General features: G+C 62.8%; 2 protein-coding genes across 4 annotated transcripts; one reads left to right on the top strand and one right to left on the bottom strand.

Annotated features, from left to right (window-relative positions):
• The first annotated feature begins 4,906 nt into the window (after positions 1-4,906).
• Positions 4,907-12,507, top strand: HMGA1 (high mobility group AT-hook 1). Of its 3 annotated transcripts, none has more exons than XM_059487899.1 (6): positions 4,907-5,004; positions 5,238-5,350; positions 8,782-8,886; positions 9,538-9,621; positions 10,263-10,313; positions 12,271-12,507. In XM_059487899.1, the coding sequence occupies exons 3-6, from the start codon at positions 8,785-8,787 to the stop codon at positions 12,274-12,276; spliced, it is 243 nt and encodes an 80-aa protein (XP_059343882.1). In that variant the 5' UTR covers positions 4,907-5,004; positions 5,238-5,350; positions 8,782-8,784; the 3' UTR covers positions 12,277-12,507. The 3 variants fall into 3 exon arrangements, with proteins under 3 accessions (XP_059343882.1, XP_059343880.1, XP_059343879.1); XM_059487897.1 differs by lacking the exon at positions 12,271-12,507 and adding an exon at positions 11,349-12,261 and having other exon boundaries at positions 9,541-9,621; XM_059487896.1 differs by lacking the exon at positions 12,271-12,507 and adding an exon at positions 11,349-12,261.
• Positions 12,508-12,692: 185 nt separating this feature from the next.
• On the bottom strand, positions 12,693-14,136 carry SMIM29 (small integral membrane protein 29). The gene is made up of 4 exons (XM_059487835.1): positions 13,608-14,136; positions 13,513-13,538; positions 13,339-13,444; positions 12,693-13,099 (listed from the first exon to the last, which is right to left on the bottom strand). The coding sequence occupies exons 1-4, from the start codon at positions 13,716-13,718 to the stop codon at positions 13,037-13,039; spliced, it is 306 nt and encodes a 101-aa protein (XP_059343818.1). The 5' UTR covers positions 13,719-14,136; the 3' UTR covers positions 12,693-13,036.
• Positions 14,137-14,475: the final 339 nt, after the last annotated feature.

Genomic DNA, 14,475 nt, shown 5'->3' with positions numbered 1-14,475 from the left:
CTCTGCCAGCGGCTGAGTCACGCCGGTGACCGGCACCTGAGTCACCGGCACGAGGGAAGTGCCCCGGTCCTCGGTGCTTTTCCAAGCGAAGCTGAGTAAACGGGAAAGTGGCAAGGAATTTGGCTGGGGAAAGTGTTTTCTTGGAGCCCCTGGTGCGTCCCCTGGCCAGGGAGTGGGGGGCTCGTTCCCTATCACACAGAGAGATTCCAGGGCATGGAGGAGCCGGGAATGGCTGGGAAAAGCAGGGAAAACATCCCCTATCCCTGTACTGCGTGTCCTCCAGCCCCCTGCAAGCGCCTTGCACTGCATCCCCCCACCCCTCCTTGGATGCTGCCAGCAGCCATGACCTCCCTTCGCTGCCCTGATCAGATCTGATGCGCAATAAAACACCTTAATTAAAAAAATACCAGGCGGCCAGACCCCACTGCGAGCCCGCCAGAGAGCCCTCGATTAATGACCCCTCGCATTCCCCTCCGCCGCGTCCCCGTTAATGATTTACAGGCTCTTCCCTCCCTCCCGCAGGCCAGAGCAGAGGGGAAGGGGCTCCAGGGAGCGCCCGCAGGGATTTTCTCACCCCTGGCACATTCCCTGCGTGGGGACACCAGAGCTGAGGGAGCTGCCGCCACCCCCGGCATGGCACAGCACAGGGGAGCGGCACAGGGCTGCATTCCTGGTGCTGCCCCCATTGCTGCCACCTCCTTGGTGCCACGGGGGACCCCGGCCGGGCTGGCAGCCGCCCCCCACCCACCTGAGCCCCACACGCTCGGGGCACACAGAGCGTGGGGGGAGCCGGGAGCGGGGCCAGCGCTGCCCCCCGCCGCAGCCCCAGGCTTTGTGCTCCCGGCACGCAGCCCCGAGGAGGTTTCATGTTACTGGGAAACTGGGATGGCGGGATGTTCCCGGGGCAGCCCCGCAGACAAAAGGCCATTGTGCAGCCGCGCAGCCATGGCTGCAGCCCCGGAGCATCCCGCTCCTGCCAGAGCCGGCAGCCACGCCAGGCCCAGGAGTGGCACAGCCGGTGGAGGAGGAGCCCGCGGGCTCCCCAACGCTCACGAGATGCTGAGCAGCTCCCCAAAACCCATGAGATGCTCCAAAATAGAGTGCCCAAGCCAGAGCACCCCACACACGGCCCATCCCCATCCCACCAACAGCAGCACCCAAAATGCATCCTCTCCATGCCAGGGGACAGGGGTGGCACTGAACCAGACCCTGCTGGCACCGAGTAGGGGTGACGGGCAGGGACACGTCCCCGCAGGTCAGGACGTGCAGGTGAGGGGTGGCTGAGCCTGAGCCGCTTTCCAGCCCCACCGGCTGATCCTGCTCGCCCTGCGGCCGCCATGGATCGGCCTGTGCCGTCTCGGGATCGTCAGGGTACGGGGAGTTATTTATGTGCATTTCCCTGTGCGGGGGCTGTGCTTGTTGCAGCCCCAAGCGTCCCGGAGCAGGGCAGGGAGCGCCTCCAGCTCCTTCTCCTGCTCCCACCCCACCAAATTCTCCTCCGAGCCCCCAGCCCCCGCCGCGCCCATTAACCGCAGCTCCAGAGGCTCTGCAGGTGACAAAGACACCCGCTCGTAATTAGCCAGGTGGCCTTTCTAATCACCCAACAACCTGAGCTGACTCAGAGGATCGGGTTTCCCCTTTCCCAGGGAAATTAGCAGGAATTAGGCGCCCAAATCCCAAACGCAGCTTTGCGGGGCTCGGTGGCAGTGCCAGGACGCAGGGCAGGATAAGATGTGTGCCACTCAGGGCCACCCTCTGGTCCCCCATGTCCCCCCGGGTGCCTTTGGGGACACCTGATCAGCACCTGCCGTTCTGAGGAGCCCAGAGAGCTGGGGGTGATTTCAAGCACCTTTTTTCAGGGCATTTTCCAGAGGTGCAGCTTTCGCAAGCCCCGAGCACCCGTTCCACCATCAGCGCTCCTCCCGGGCCTGAAATATCGGCTAAACAAATCGAGATACCAGCTAATTCACGTGTGCACGCCCCATTTGCAGCTCCTCGTGCACCCCATGGGGCTGGCCTGGGGCTGTGCCCTGCAAACCCCGGGCTCAAATCGGCGCTTTAAGCCTGTAAGTTATCAGGTGATTTAGGAATTTGTCCCCAGAATGGGGCTGCAGCAAAACGCTGCCCTGGTGAGAGCTTAATCTGCTCCAGGGGTGAGAAGGAGGAAGGAGCCATTTAATGAAATTACCGGGCCTGGTTTGGGCTGGGTCCGGGGCTGTTTGGCCGCATGGGGCTTCATCAATGGGGCCATCGGGGAAACAAAGCCGGGAGGGGAAACAAAGGCCACGTCCCTGTCCCTGTCCTCCCGCGCCATGCCGGCCAAACTGCGAGCACCGGGACCGGGACATCCCCGTTCCCATCCCGGGGTGTTCCCAGCGGGTTCGGGGCTCTGGGACACCCCCGTTCCCATCCCGGGGTGTTCCCAGCGGGTTCGGGGCTCTGGGACACCCCCGTTCCCATCCCGGGGTGTTCCCAGCGGGTTCGGGGCTCTGGGACACCCCCGTTCCCATCCCGGGGTGTTCCCAGCGGGTTCGGGGCTCTGGGACATCCCCGTTCCCATCCCAAGGGATTCCCATCATGTTCGGGGCTCTGGGACACCCCCGTTCCCATCCCGGGGTGTTCCCAGCGGGTTCGGGGCTCTGGGACATCCCCGTTCCCATCCCGGAGTGTTCCCAGCGTGTTCGGGGCTCTGGGACATTCCCGTTCCCATCCCGGGGGGTTCCCAGCGGGTTCGTCCCACCGGGGCTGCACAGCTCCATGCGATGCCACCCGACCCGGCACAGGCTGCTCTGCCGTGCCCCACGGTGGGCTCAGCTGCCATGGGGGGATAATAAATCATTTGTTTGCCCGTTTCAAGCCGTTTTCAGCTTCCTCTGTGGCTGCAGAGCTCAACGGCAGGATGGGGGAGCTCACCCAGCCCTGCTCCCAAACCTACTCGGCCGCGAGCTGTAAATCAGGAACCCAAGTGCAGAAACAAAAGTGAAAATGTTCGTCCCGGAGTGCAGCCCTAGGCCCAGCCCTGGGCTCTGCTCCAGCTCGGTTTTTTCGCTGTTTTGCCCTCCTTGCACGTGGCTGTGTGCCTGTACCTGCCTGCTAGGCCATCTTCCCACCTCTTTCTAGTTCTGGGCCACCCCTGCAGCTCTGGTTTTCTTTAAGGACCAAGTGGTCACCCCACGGGTGAGCCCGGTGTGGGGGGCTCCAGCGTGGGCTCAGGGAGTGGGGAGCTGCCCAAACTTTGAGGGATTAAAGCAAAGCAGCCCCAGTCGCTTTCAGAACTCGGGCTGCTGCCATTCACGAGCAGTGCACAGTAAATAACAAGGGATATTAATAACAATGAGCCTCTGCCAGCACACAAACCAAGTTCCTCATTGGGCTCACGGCAAAGGGGAAGCCTGAGCAGCAGCATTGGGGTTAAAAGCACTCTTGCACATCCAAACCCAAGCAGGGCTGCCTGCAGGTGGAGAAACGTTGATTTTAACCACAAAAAATGGGTACTTGGGGTCTGCAAACAACCCCTGGATGGACACAAGGCCCTGGGACAGGGAGACCCAACAGAGCTTGGATCAGGAGCTGCACAGGGTGCAGGCAGGGTGTGCTGCTCTTCCTGCAGGTGTTTGGGAGCAGGAACCCTTCTGCAGGAGGGTTTTCCCCCATCTTTGTTTCATTTTTTAATTGTGATAAGGGGACACTGCTCCGATTGTGTTTTACGCAGGGGAATTTGTAGGGGATTTGAAAAATCCAAATAACAGTTAGCAGAAAGAAGTGCCCCAAGCCTGGCTGGGTTTGGTTTGTTTTTCTTCACCAACATTCCCTGCCACAGCAGTTTTGCACAGGAAGATATTGATTCTTTCACATTTCATCTTTTTAAGGGTCTCTTTTTAAAAAAAATATTTTAATAAAAACTTTTCTGAAACTGAAACTTAAATGCAGCAGTCTGAAGTTCAGATCTTCACGTCAGAGTTCAACGCTTAGAGTCAGGATGGTCAGAAGCACCTAAATCAGTTTCCATGAGATTTCTGATTGTTGTTTTCTCAGGAGTTTGCAGAAATGTTGCACAACGGGATGCTGAGCTCTGGATTTCCTGGTGTCCCATCAAGGAAAAGCATCACAAGACCCCCAAATGCTCAACTTGTGTTAGAAACTGCCCCGACACAGTGGGGACCTGGGTTTTGGGGTACCTCGCTGGAGAGCTGATCTCAGCTGACTGCAGACTGACCCAAACCCCTTCCAAACCAACCAAGGAATTCTGAACAAAGCTCATCACTGCAGACTGAGCCCAGCAGCTGCCTAAAGCCCAGGAGAGCCTTGGGGCCACCCATGACCCCCAAACCCCACTGTGCAGCGAGCAGAACCTGCTCCCACAGCAGCCTCCCCTTCTGGCAGTGGCGCTGCAGTAACACATTAAATTCATATCACACATTCAATTAATATCACACATTCAATTGACATCACAGCACCCTCCAGGCGGCCTGGGAGCCCCGAGGAAGGAGCCCCCACTGCTGCTGCCTCCACATGGGAACCAGAAGCTTTTGTGGGGGTTAACCTGGTGAGGAGGCAGCAAACAGAAGGAGCATCGTGCTCCGGCCATTAGCACATGGCGATTGTCCCCACAGGGACACCAAACCCCCCACGCCAGCACAAAATACAGAGAGGGGAAAAACGATGGGGGATCACGTATAGTGGGGCCACCACCACCACCACCACCCAGCCGGGAGCATTCCCAGCGCGGGAACGCGAGGGTGCCTCAATCCTCCCGGGCCTCGCAGGGGACGCTCCCTCCGCCCGCGGGGAGCCCGGCGCGGGCAGGGCCAGGGGCGCAGCCGCCGCCGCAGCCCTTTGAACGGCCCTATCGCTCCCGGCCGCGCCGCCCCGCGCCGCCCCCGCCGTGATGCGGCCCCGGCTCCGCCTCCCCCGCTCCGCCGGCGCTGGGAGCTCCCTTCGCCTGTTTGCCCTTATTTAATTTCGAGTGTGATTTTGCTATTTTTAGCAGCTGGATCCCCTCCAGTAAGGCTAGGAGCTCGCTCCGCTTTTTTTTTTTTCCCCCTCTCCCCCCTTTATCCCCCCTCCTATTTTATTTTTTTCCCCTCGTTCCCTGCAAATGATTTTGACCCAGCTTCCTTCCTCCTGGAGCAATTTTTTTTCCTCTCTCTCTCTCTTTATTATTTATATAAATACGCGGGGCCTGGCGGGGCCGGGGATGCGGGGCTGAGCCGCAGCCTCTTCTCTTCTCCTTGCAGATCCGCAGTCGCCGCGGGCGGGGGGTCCCTTCGCTCCGCAACACAGACCCGCCGGGAAAAACAAAACCATCCGAGCGGCCCCAAAACCCACGGCGAACGCGATCAAGCTGACTGTGAGTGCCACCTTCCTCTTCCTTTGCTGCGGGGGGCCGGGGCTCCGCTTCCCCTCGCCGCATGCGGGGCACGATCGGCCCCGGCGTGTGGGGCTTTGCAGGGACGCGGCTGCGTGCGCGGCTCGCCGTGCCTCGCTTTATTATCGCTATTAATTAATTATTGTTAATAGCGGCGTGATGCACCTGGCGGGCCGCGGCCGAGCCGGGGGTGGGGGGGGTGGGGAACGGGCGGGGGTCGCGACTTTGCTGCACTAACTCGGCTGTGGGTGATGCGAACGGGCCGCACCGAGCCCGGGGGGGCCGGCACGGCCCCGGTACGGCCCCGGTACGGCCCCGGTACGGCCCCGGTACGGCCGGCACCGTGCAAGGTGCGCGGGGCCCGCGGTGCGAGCGGGGCCCGGCGCTGAGGCCGGGGCGGCGGGAGGTGCGCGGGGCCGCGGCGAGGCCGAGGCCGGCGCTCGGCGATCGAGCACACGCGGCTCGGGGCGAAGTTGCGGTGCTGGGGCTCGGCCGCCCCCCGGATGGTGCCCCCGCACCCCGCCAGCCCCGCAGGCCGCCCGCAGCGCCGGCTCCACGAGGGGTTTTATTACACCACCCCCCCCCCCACCACAGGACAGGGGCTTCACAAAGCCCTGATGGTGCCCTTCCTGCCTCTTTTCTTTCTCCTCCACCTCCCTCCTTCCTTTCCTTTATCACTTCCTTTTATTATGCATCCCAGGAAGGAAGGGGGGGACTTTGCTCAATGGCAGCCCCGGGGTGGGGTTCAGGGCAGCCCCACGGCGGGTCTGTGCTGAGGAGGAGCCCGCGCATCGCTCCCGGCCCGCACCCCTGCCCAACAGGCTCTTCAACTTCTGCTCCACGATTCCTTCCCCTCCTCCTTCCCCATCCCTCTGCCAGGAGGTGCGGCTGGGATCCTTCTCCAGCTGCCATCGGGCTGGATTTTCTGGGCGTGAAGAGCTTTTATATATATATATTTATATATATATATATATTTTTTTTTTTTAAGATCTAAGGCCCCCGCCTATCTCCCCGCTTCTCCTGGGCCAGTTTGTTTAATCTAAGAGTAGGTGGCAGGAGCGGGGGATTTATGGGGTTATCAGCACAGAGCAGCATAAGCCAGCGCAGGCGGCTGGCAAGGCGAGAGCAGGCCCGAGAGCGGGCGGGAGCATCGCTCCCAGGGTTCAGGTTGGCCCTTGTGCAACCCAGAGGTGGCTGCTGAGGACAGCCCAGCTCACGCTGTGCGGAGCAGAGGGAGCCATCAGCCTGGGGGAGGAGGGCCCGCCGGCTCAGCATCCACAGGGATGGAGAGGGGAGGAGGTTTTTCCTTCCCTCCGTCGAGAGGCAGATGTGGCCCCTCCACCTCCGAACCGTGCGGAGATGTTCCCCCCGCCCCCAGCCGCGGGGAGCCCGGCAGGCCCTGCCCGCGTCCCCCCACTGATTCCTCGCTGCCTGGAAAGGTTTCTCCCTCAGCTGCTTCCTCTCCTCCATGGCAACCCAGCTGCTCCCTCCCTCCCTGCGTGGCTCTGCTGCGTGTGAGCAGGGCCGGGGCTGCTCCCGCCATGTGCCCGGCACGGTCCCACAAGGCTGGGAGCACACCCGGGGCACGTGCTGCCAAACCCGGGGGCATCACGGGGAGCTGGGGCTGCCCTCGGGATCGGGGCTTGGCTGGGGAGGTGCTGGGATGGCCGAGAAGCATCCCCCATTTCCAGCGTCCTCCTTCCCAACCCCCTCTGCCTGAGCCCCCCGAGTCCTCTCAGCTCTGGAGCCCCTGCAGAGAGCTCGGAGGTGCTGGAGGGAAGGGTGGGATGAGGAGAGATGGGGAGGGAGGGGTGGGTGGGATGAGGAGGGATGGATGGGTGGGTGGGAGCTGCACGTGCTTTACCCCAGCGCCACCAACTTTGCAGCAGCTGCTGCTGCTTTTGGTGGGGATGGAGGAAGAGCCAGCAGCACCCCCGTCCCATGGAGGGTCCCCTTGGCATTCCCAGCTGGAGCTCTGTGGGCTCTGCTCCCTCCTCCAGGGCAGGAGAGCCCAGCAGGGTGGGGGCCATGCTGGGCCCATCTGTTTCCAGCTGCGGGAGGGGGCACGGAGCAGCTCGAGGCTGCTCTGCCTCTGACAGAAATTGACTTAAAAAGAGACAAAATCCCCGTCCCAGCCCGAGCAGCAGCCGGCCCTTTGCTGGCCTAAATCTAAACCATACTTCTTTTTTTTCCTAAGAGACTCCTTGAAGGGCTCTGGGATGCTGTGAGTAATATTTTCGGGGTGTTTACACTACAGCATGGTTTCTGTCTCCCAAAAAACAAAACAAAAAAAAAAAAAAAAGACTCCGAGGGTGGTTTTTGTTGTTGTTTTGCACTCATGAGTCACTTCCAGAGGGGAGCAGGAGCTGACGCCTGTTTTTTGAAAAGGCTCAGAGGTCTGAGAGTGGCTCCTCGGGCTGCATGTGCTGCCCACACCCTCCCCAGCGAGGCTCAGTGTCCCAGGGGGCTCAGCACCCTCTGCCCCCACAGCCCTGCTGTCCCAGCTGCTCCAACACCATCAAATGGGGAGCAGCTCCTCAAAACTGAGCATTGTTATCCCAGAGGTAGTAGGGTGCCTCCATCAGCCCACACAGGCTGGGCACACAGCCTCTGGAAAGCCTCACCCTGGGCAGGTGTCCCCAGCATGGCCATGGTCACCCCACCTGTGTGGGGTCACCACAATCACCGGGGCTGTGGCAGCAATCCTGCTGCTTCCCGCCCCGAGTCCCTCCTGCCGCCAGCCCGGGCACGGAGCCACCCCACAGCTCTGGAAAAGCAGGTTTTCCCTGTGCCCCTGGGAAGCAGCGAGGTGGAGAGGGGAAGATGGAGCCTTTTCCTGGGTGGAATTGCTCCAAGAGCAAGGCAGAGCTGCGCAGCCCTTGGGGACGTGCACAGGGGAGGTGACAACCTGGTGTCCTCAGGTCAGGTGCCTGTCCCTAACCCCAGCTAGGCAGCAGGAGCAGTGCTGAGGGTGGGGAGCAGGGCTGTGGGACCCTGAGCCCCCCTCCATGGCCTTGGCACCCCTCTGGGGACACCCAGAGTCCCCAATGCCACCACTCACCCTGTCTCAACTCACCAGTGCCAGCAGCACATCTGGGATTCCACATTAAATCTGGAGCCTCTCCTCTCCTCGAGGAAAGGGGCCAGGCAATGCAGGATGGGCTGGACAAGCTGCTGCTCCCCAAAAGCCTGAGGGGACCCCAGGAGCTGGGCACTGGCTGTGGGTGGCTGTGCCATGGGCTCAAAATGCAGCCAGGGCATTTTGCTGCCCAGCCCGTGCCAGGAGCAGGCAGGGGGCACCTCTCCTGCCCCAGGGTGAGGGCTGGGGGATGTCATGGTGAGCCAGAGCAATGCCTGACTGACCTTCCTCCCTTCCTCCCTCCCTCCCACTCCTCCTCACCCTGCTGGGACAGACGATGAGTGAATCCAGCGCCAAATCCAGCCAGCCCCTGGCCTCCAAAGGGGAGAAAGACGTGGCGGAGAAGAGGGGCCGAGGGCGGCCCAGGAAGAAGCCGCAGGTACGTGGGGTACCCTGTCAGAAAGGGGGCACTGGGCACCCCCAGGGTGCGGGGCAGCAGGAAACCCCCCCCCCCACACCTACACCCCCAGTGCAGCCCTGTTACCCCTTTGGGCAGCACCTCCCCAGCAAGCCCTTCCTGGGGGTCTCCAGAGCCCCCCCAGAGCTCCTGGCCCCTGCTGGGGGCTCTCCTGCCCCTCCCCAGGCCCTGCTGAACCTGCCTTTGCAGACAGGCTAATTAAAGCCCCATTAGCAAAAGCTGCTCAGAGAGATAAGATGCTGCTGGAGCCTTTATAGTACCAAACCCCGCTCAGCCCCTCCCTGAGGCAGGTGGGGTTTGTGCACATCGTTTTCCTGCAGAAAAGGTGATTTGTGCCTTCCACGACACTTCCTCGGCTGCTGAGCAGGGGCTGGGTTGAGGGGCCGTGGGGATTGTCCAGCTGGGCTGAGTGGGTGATGCTGGGGGTGGAAAAGGTCACCTATGCTGAAGGACACACAGGAGCCTGTGCCTGGTGTCTGATCACCAATCCCAGTGTGACCAGTGCTCCCAGTACCACGTGGGAGCATCCCTGCCCCGGCAGGGTCTGCAGGGACCCCCAGGCTGCACTGGGAGCCACTGTGGGCCTGCAAACCCCCTGTGCTCTCCCTCCAGCAGGAGCCCAGCGAGGCCCCGACCCCCAAGAGACCCCGTGGACGGCCGAAGGGCAGTAAAAACAAGGCCACCACAAAGGGCAGGGTAGGTACCTGGGATGGGGCTGCTCCAGCTGGGGGCTGGCACCACAGCAGGTCCTGTCTGAGCTCAGTTATGGACAGTTTAGGCCAGATCTGTTTCTGTTTGAGCTCAGTTATGGACAATTCAGGCCAGATCTGGTCCTGTCTGAGCTCAGTTATGGACAGTTCAGGCCAGATCTGGTCCTGTTTGAGCTCTGTTATGGATAATTCAGGGCAGATCTGGTCCTGTTTGAGCTCAGTTATGGACAGTTCAGGCCAGATCTGGTCCTGTTTGAGCTCAGTTATGGACAATTCAGGGCAGATCTGGTCCTGTTTGAGCTCAGTTATGGACAGTTCAGGGCAGATCTGCCTCTGAGGTGGGGATGGAGGGAGGAATCTGGCCCAAGGAGGAGGGTGGGGGAGCTGGGGGGCCGTGTGTCAGCACCAGGACACCCCAGATAAAGCTGTTTGCAAAATGTGCGACTCACATCCTGCACCCACCTCATGACTCAGGGGCATCCTGGGGCTGGGGGGGCTCGGGGGTCTGGCAGCAGCACCCCAGAGATGCCACTGGGGTGATGAATCACGGTGGGAGGACAGGGAACACTGCCCACCAGCATCCTGGGGACAGCCTGACCAAAACGCCTCTTTGTTGTCCCGGCTCAGAAAGCTGCAGTCACACCAGGGAGGAAACCTCGAGGGCGACCCAAAAAATCGGTGAGCAGGCTTTTCCCTTCCCCATCCACCCTGGCAGGGCGCTGGGCACTTGAGGGGCGCAGCAGCTCCCCAGAGAGCCCCAGGAGTGCACGGTGGAAGCTGTTGGGTTGGAGGAGCTCAGAGCAGCTGAGCCAGCAGGACACTGCCCTGGGTGGGCTCTGAAGCCTTCAGAGGTGTGGGTGTGAGGAATCCTGCCCACCCCACCTCCCCACGGGCCCCAGAGCAGCGCTGGCTGGCTGGTCCTGCCCTGGGGACGTGCTGGCACACGCCTGCCCGGGTCCCTGCGCAGCATTCCTGCAGCCCACGGGTGCAGCCACCCCCTTCCCTCCCTGAGCTTCCTTCCTCCATCCCACTTTTCCTCCTTTCCCCCTGGGTTCAAACGGCTGCCAGGTACCCCGAGAGTTTCATCTCCTTTCCCTGCCTGTCCCAGATTTTGCTCCTTTTCCCACTGAAATTCCTGGCAGAGCCGAGGCCTTGATGCCAGCCAGGGCTGCAAACCCGAGCTGCCACCCTGGGGTCTCCGGTGCCGGTGTCACGGTGCCAGGAGCTGTTTGGTGACCCCGGGCTGTGCAGGGGGGTGTGGGAGGAGCCTGTCCCGTGCCAGCAGCGGGGCCGTGCCGGGACACGGGACACGCTGTCCCGCTCTGGCAGGCGCGGTGGCGTTTTTGTGAATGGAGCGGGAGGAAGCGGGGGCTGCTGTGAGTCAGGCTCACTCAGCCCTGAGTCACCGGTCACAGCCTCCCACCCCGGCCTGGGGGCTGGACAGGGACACCCGGGGCTGCCACCACCCCGCTGGTGACCACAGCCCCACACTCAGAGGTGTTTTGGGGAACGGTCTCCCCTCCTCACTGTGAGCCCACCCAGGGGCTTCTCAGCTCTTCTCACCTGGGATTTCCCTCCGAGCTGGGCTCAGGCGCAGTCCTTGACCCAGCTGAGTTTCCCCTGTTGTGTGATGTGCCCGGCCAGCCCTCGGTGCAGGGGCACCGGAGCACTGCCCTCCCTGACACCCCCCGGCCACGCTCCCTTGCCTTGCAGCAGCAGGACGAGGAGGAGGTGAACATTTCCCAGGAGTCATCCGAGGAGGAGCAGTGACACCTCCCGAGCCGGCGCTACCTCATCGCCCGACGGCCCCGCAGCGGCCGGGGGAGGGGGGTGGGGAGAGACCCACTGTGCCGCCCCGGCTTCCTCCTCCTCCTCCTCCCTCCTCCGCTCCCTCCTCACCCTCAGACAACGGCAGCACTGGAAAATGGCCCAACCCGGGCGGCCCCCGCAGCCCCCGCCCGGGGCAGGCACCTGCCCCAGCTCCCCCTCCCCAGCCCTGGGGTCCAGGGCAGCCCCACTGGAAAGGGGGATCGTGGCACAGAGCCGGGGCTGGCACCCCCCACCTTCGCTGCCCCCCATGCAGTGATCTCACCCCGCCTAGGAGGGGGCTGGCTGCCCCCCCAGCACTGGGCTCTGCCCTGGGGCCTCTGCAGGGAAGAGATGGGGGGCAGTGAAGATGAGCCCCCCCCCCCCCCCCCCCAAAATGCATTAGACCTCTGCTCTGGCCTGCTGCTACCCCGGGCAACCCCCTTGGTCCCCCCAGTCCTGGGTGACTGCACTGTGTGTGGGAGCAGCTCCCACAGCAAGGGAGCCCATCCCTGGGGTGCCCACCCCGAGGGGTGCCAGTCCCCAGGGGTGCCCGGGCACGGCTGGCTCTGGGCAGCCCTCTCCTCATAGGTTCTGGTATATATATATTTTTTTGTTGAGTACTTTTTTTCCTTTCATTCACAACTACCTCTGGATATTTAAGTTCCACTCTCTGAACTCACAGGTGTGCTGCTGCACTGCCAGGGCACCGTGGGCTCGGTGGTTCCTGTTTTCGGGGTGTTGCTGGGGGCTGTGGGGTGTTTTTTTTTTTTTTTCCCCTTTTTTTTGGGCTTCATTTTTCTTTTTTTTTTTTAATTGTTATTTTGAGGTCTAGTTTGCTCTGCTGCTTCAAGGGATCGAGGCTGGCAGGGCAGAGGTGTGGGAGGACCATGGGATGCTCCCCCTGCCCCTCTGCCCCGGCACGACGGCTGCAGCGGGACCGGAGGTCGGTGCCGGGCGGCCCCGGCGGGAGAGAATCGGGGTTTGGTTTGGGTTTTTTTTTGGTTCACTGTTAACGACCTTTTGGGTTCCTATTTGCAGTTACTTGAATAAAACATTTTATGGATGTTTGTGACCGGCCTCTGTCCACGGGCCCCGGCTGGGTGGGGCAGGGCTGGCTCCTCCCGGGGCATCTCCTCCACAGGGACATGCGGCCATCCACAGGGATGGAAACACAAACAGGCAGAGCCCTGCTGCCCCCCAAACTCCCACCCAAGGCCCTGAACCCCCAGCCCCACTCGGAGCCCCGGGACCAAGGCAGAAACACGTTTATTTACCCCATTTTCCCCCAGGCATCCCGTGCCAGCAGAACCTGCTGCTCCCTGCCAGCCTGCCAGCCCCAGGGGGCCCTCCTGGGCTTTCCAAGGGGCTGCTGGAGCAGTTCAAGCAAAAAAAAAACAACCCAAAAATGGCAAAACCAGGCACTGAGGTAGGAGATGTCCCATCCTGGTCAGTGCTCAGAGGTGGGGACAGCAGCTGTGGCATCATGGCACCACTGTGGGCACGTCCTGCCCGTTCTGGCCAATGAAACCAGTGCTGCCCCGTGCTCCCTTCCCTCCCGCGGGCAGGATCCGGTCCCGGTGCTCCAGGCAGGGTCAGGCCCTCCAGTCCCGGCGCGGGGGCCAAGGGGGCGAGGGTCCCCCCCAGCCGGGCACCACCTGCAACACAGAGGGACACACCTGCAGCCCAGGGCGGGGAATGCACTGCCCACGCAGCCCAACCCTCCCAAAAACCTCTGCTTTACACCCAAAGCCCCGCTCAGCGTTCTTGGCGGCCTTTCCCAACCTCAATGATTCCCAGAGTTCCCTGGGGACAAGCACTCGCTGCTGCTGCTGCTGCTCCTTGAATTTTCCATGGAAAAACTGGATAAAGGCCAATTCCCACCACAGCGACTCACCTGAGCCTCCTCAGCCTCCACCAGCAGCTCCTGCTCGGACTCGGGCGGCTCCTCAGCCGGGTCGTAGCTGTACATGGGCAGCAGCCGGTGCCGCAGCCGGTCGGACCTGCCGGGGGTCTCCGGTGAGCGCTGCCCCCGCACCCCCGCAGCCCCCGGCCCCGCGGCCCCGCTCACCTGCGCTTCTTCTTCACGTACATCACCTGCGGGGAGAGGCATCAGCGGCGCGGGGCTCCGCACCCCCGGAGCCCCCAGCCCGCCCCAGCACTCACCGCGGCCAGGAGGGCGCCGAGGAGGGTGAGGAGGAGGAAGGGCCCCAGCACGGAGCCCACCAGCGAGTCCCCCGCCGCGCCCGCGGCCGTGGGCGCCGTGGCGTTGCTCATGACCCAGCGCCGGCTCCTGCCCGCATCGGGGGGACGCGCCCGGCCGGCCCCACCACGGCAGCTCTGCAAGCCACAGGCGGCCTTGGGAGTGACCCGCACCCCGGGAATGACCCGCACCCCGGGAGTGACCCGCACCCCGGGAATTCACCGCCCGGGAATGACCCCAACCCGGGAACCCACGGCCCGGGAATGACCCGCACCCCGAAAATTCACTGCCCGGGAATGACTCACCTCCCGGGAATGAGCCCCACTTCGGGAATTCACCACCAGGGAATGACCCCGACCCGGGAACCCACTGCCCGGGAATAACCCACCGCCGGGAATGACCCCAACCCGGGAGCCCACGGTCCGGGAATAATCCACCGCCCGGTAATGACCCGCACCCCGGGAATTCACCGCCCCGGAATGACCAGCGCACAGGTAATAACCCACCTCCCGCCCGGCAATAACCAACTACCCGGTAATGATCCCCCTCCCCGTATCACCCCGTGCCGGTAGGGGCACTCCGCACCCCCTCCCTGCAGAGCTGGGGCTGGGGGGGTTCCGCCTTCACCAGCGGCAGGACCGGAGGGACCCCCGCACTGGGCTGCGCCCGGGACACCGTCGGACCCCGGACCCCACCCCAATTCCCCCCTGTTCCTCCTGGTCCTGTTCGGGATGCCCCGGGGTCCCCCCCCCACTCCGGGGATCCCCGCGCGCGCGCCACGCCCCGCCCCGCCCACCTGCGCGCGCCGCCCGCACCCGGAACCCGCGCGGC

The sequence above is a fragment of the Ammospiza nelsoni genome, chromosome 23 (assembly GCF_027579445.1).
Source record: "Ammospiza nelsoni isolate bAmmNel1 chromosome 23, bAmmNel1.pri, whole genome shotgun sequence".
NCBI classification, from domain to species: domain Eukaryota; kingdom Metazoa; phylum Chordata; class Aves; order Passeriformes; family Passerellidae; genus Ammospiza; species Ammospiza nelsoni.
The sequence above is the reverse complement of the archived record's forward strand: the minus strand, read 5'-3'. Positions and strand labels throughout refer to the sequence as shown.

Bases quoted from the DNA above. Each gene is read 5' to 3' on its own strand.
- SMIM29 (XM_059487835.1), bottom strand. From the start codon at position 13,718: ATGAGCAACGCCACGGCGCCCACGGCCGCGGGCGCGGCGGGGGACTCG. The intron at 13,445-13,512 runs GTGAGCGGGGCC...GACCCCCGGCAG, and splicing joins TACGTGAAGAAGAAGCGCAG to GTCCGACCGGCTGCGGCACC. The intron at 13,100-13,338 runs GTGAGTCGCTGT...TCTGTGTTGCAG, and splicing joins TGGAGGCTGAGGAGGCTCAG to GTGGTGCCCGGCTGGGGGGG.
- HMGA1 (XM_059487896.1), top strand. From the start codon at position 8,785: ATGAGTGAATCCAGCGCCAAATCCAGCCAGCCCCTGGCCTCCAAAGGG. The intron at 9,622-10,262 runs GTAGGTACCTGG...GTCCCGGCTCAG, and splicing joins AGGCCACCACAAAGGGCAGG to AAAGCTGCAGTCACACCAGG. The intron at 10,314-11,348 runs GTGAGCAGGCTT...CTTGCCTTGCAG, and splicing joins GAGGGCGACCCAAAAAATCG to CAGCAGGACGAGGAGGAGGT.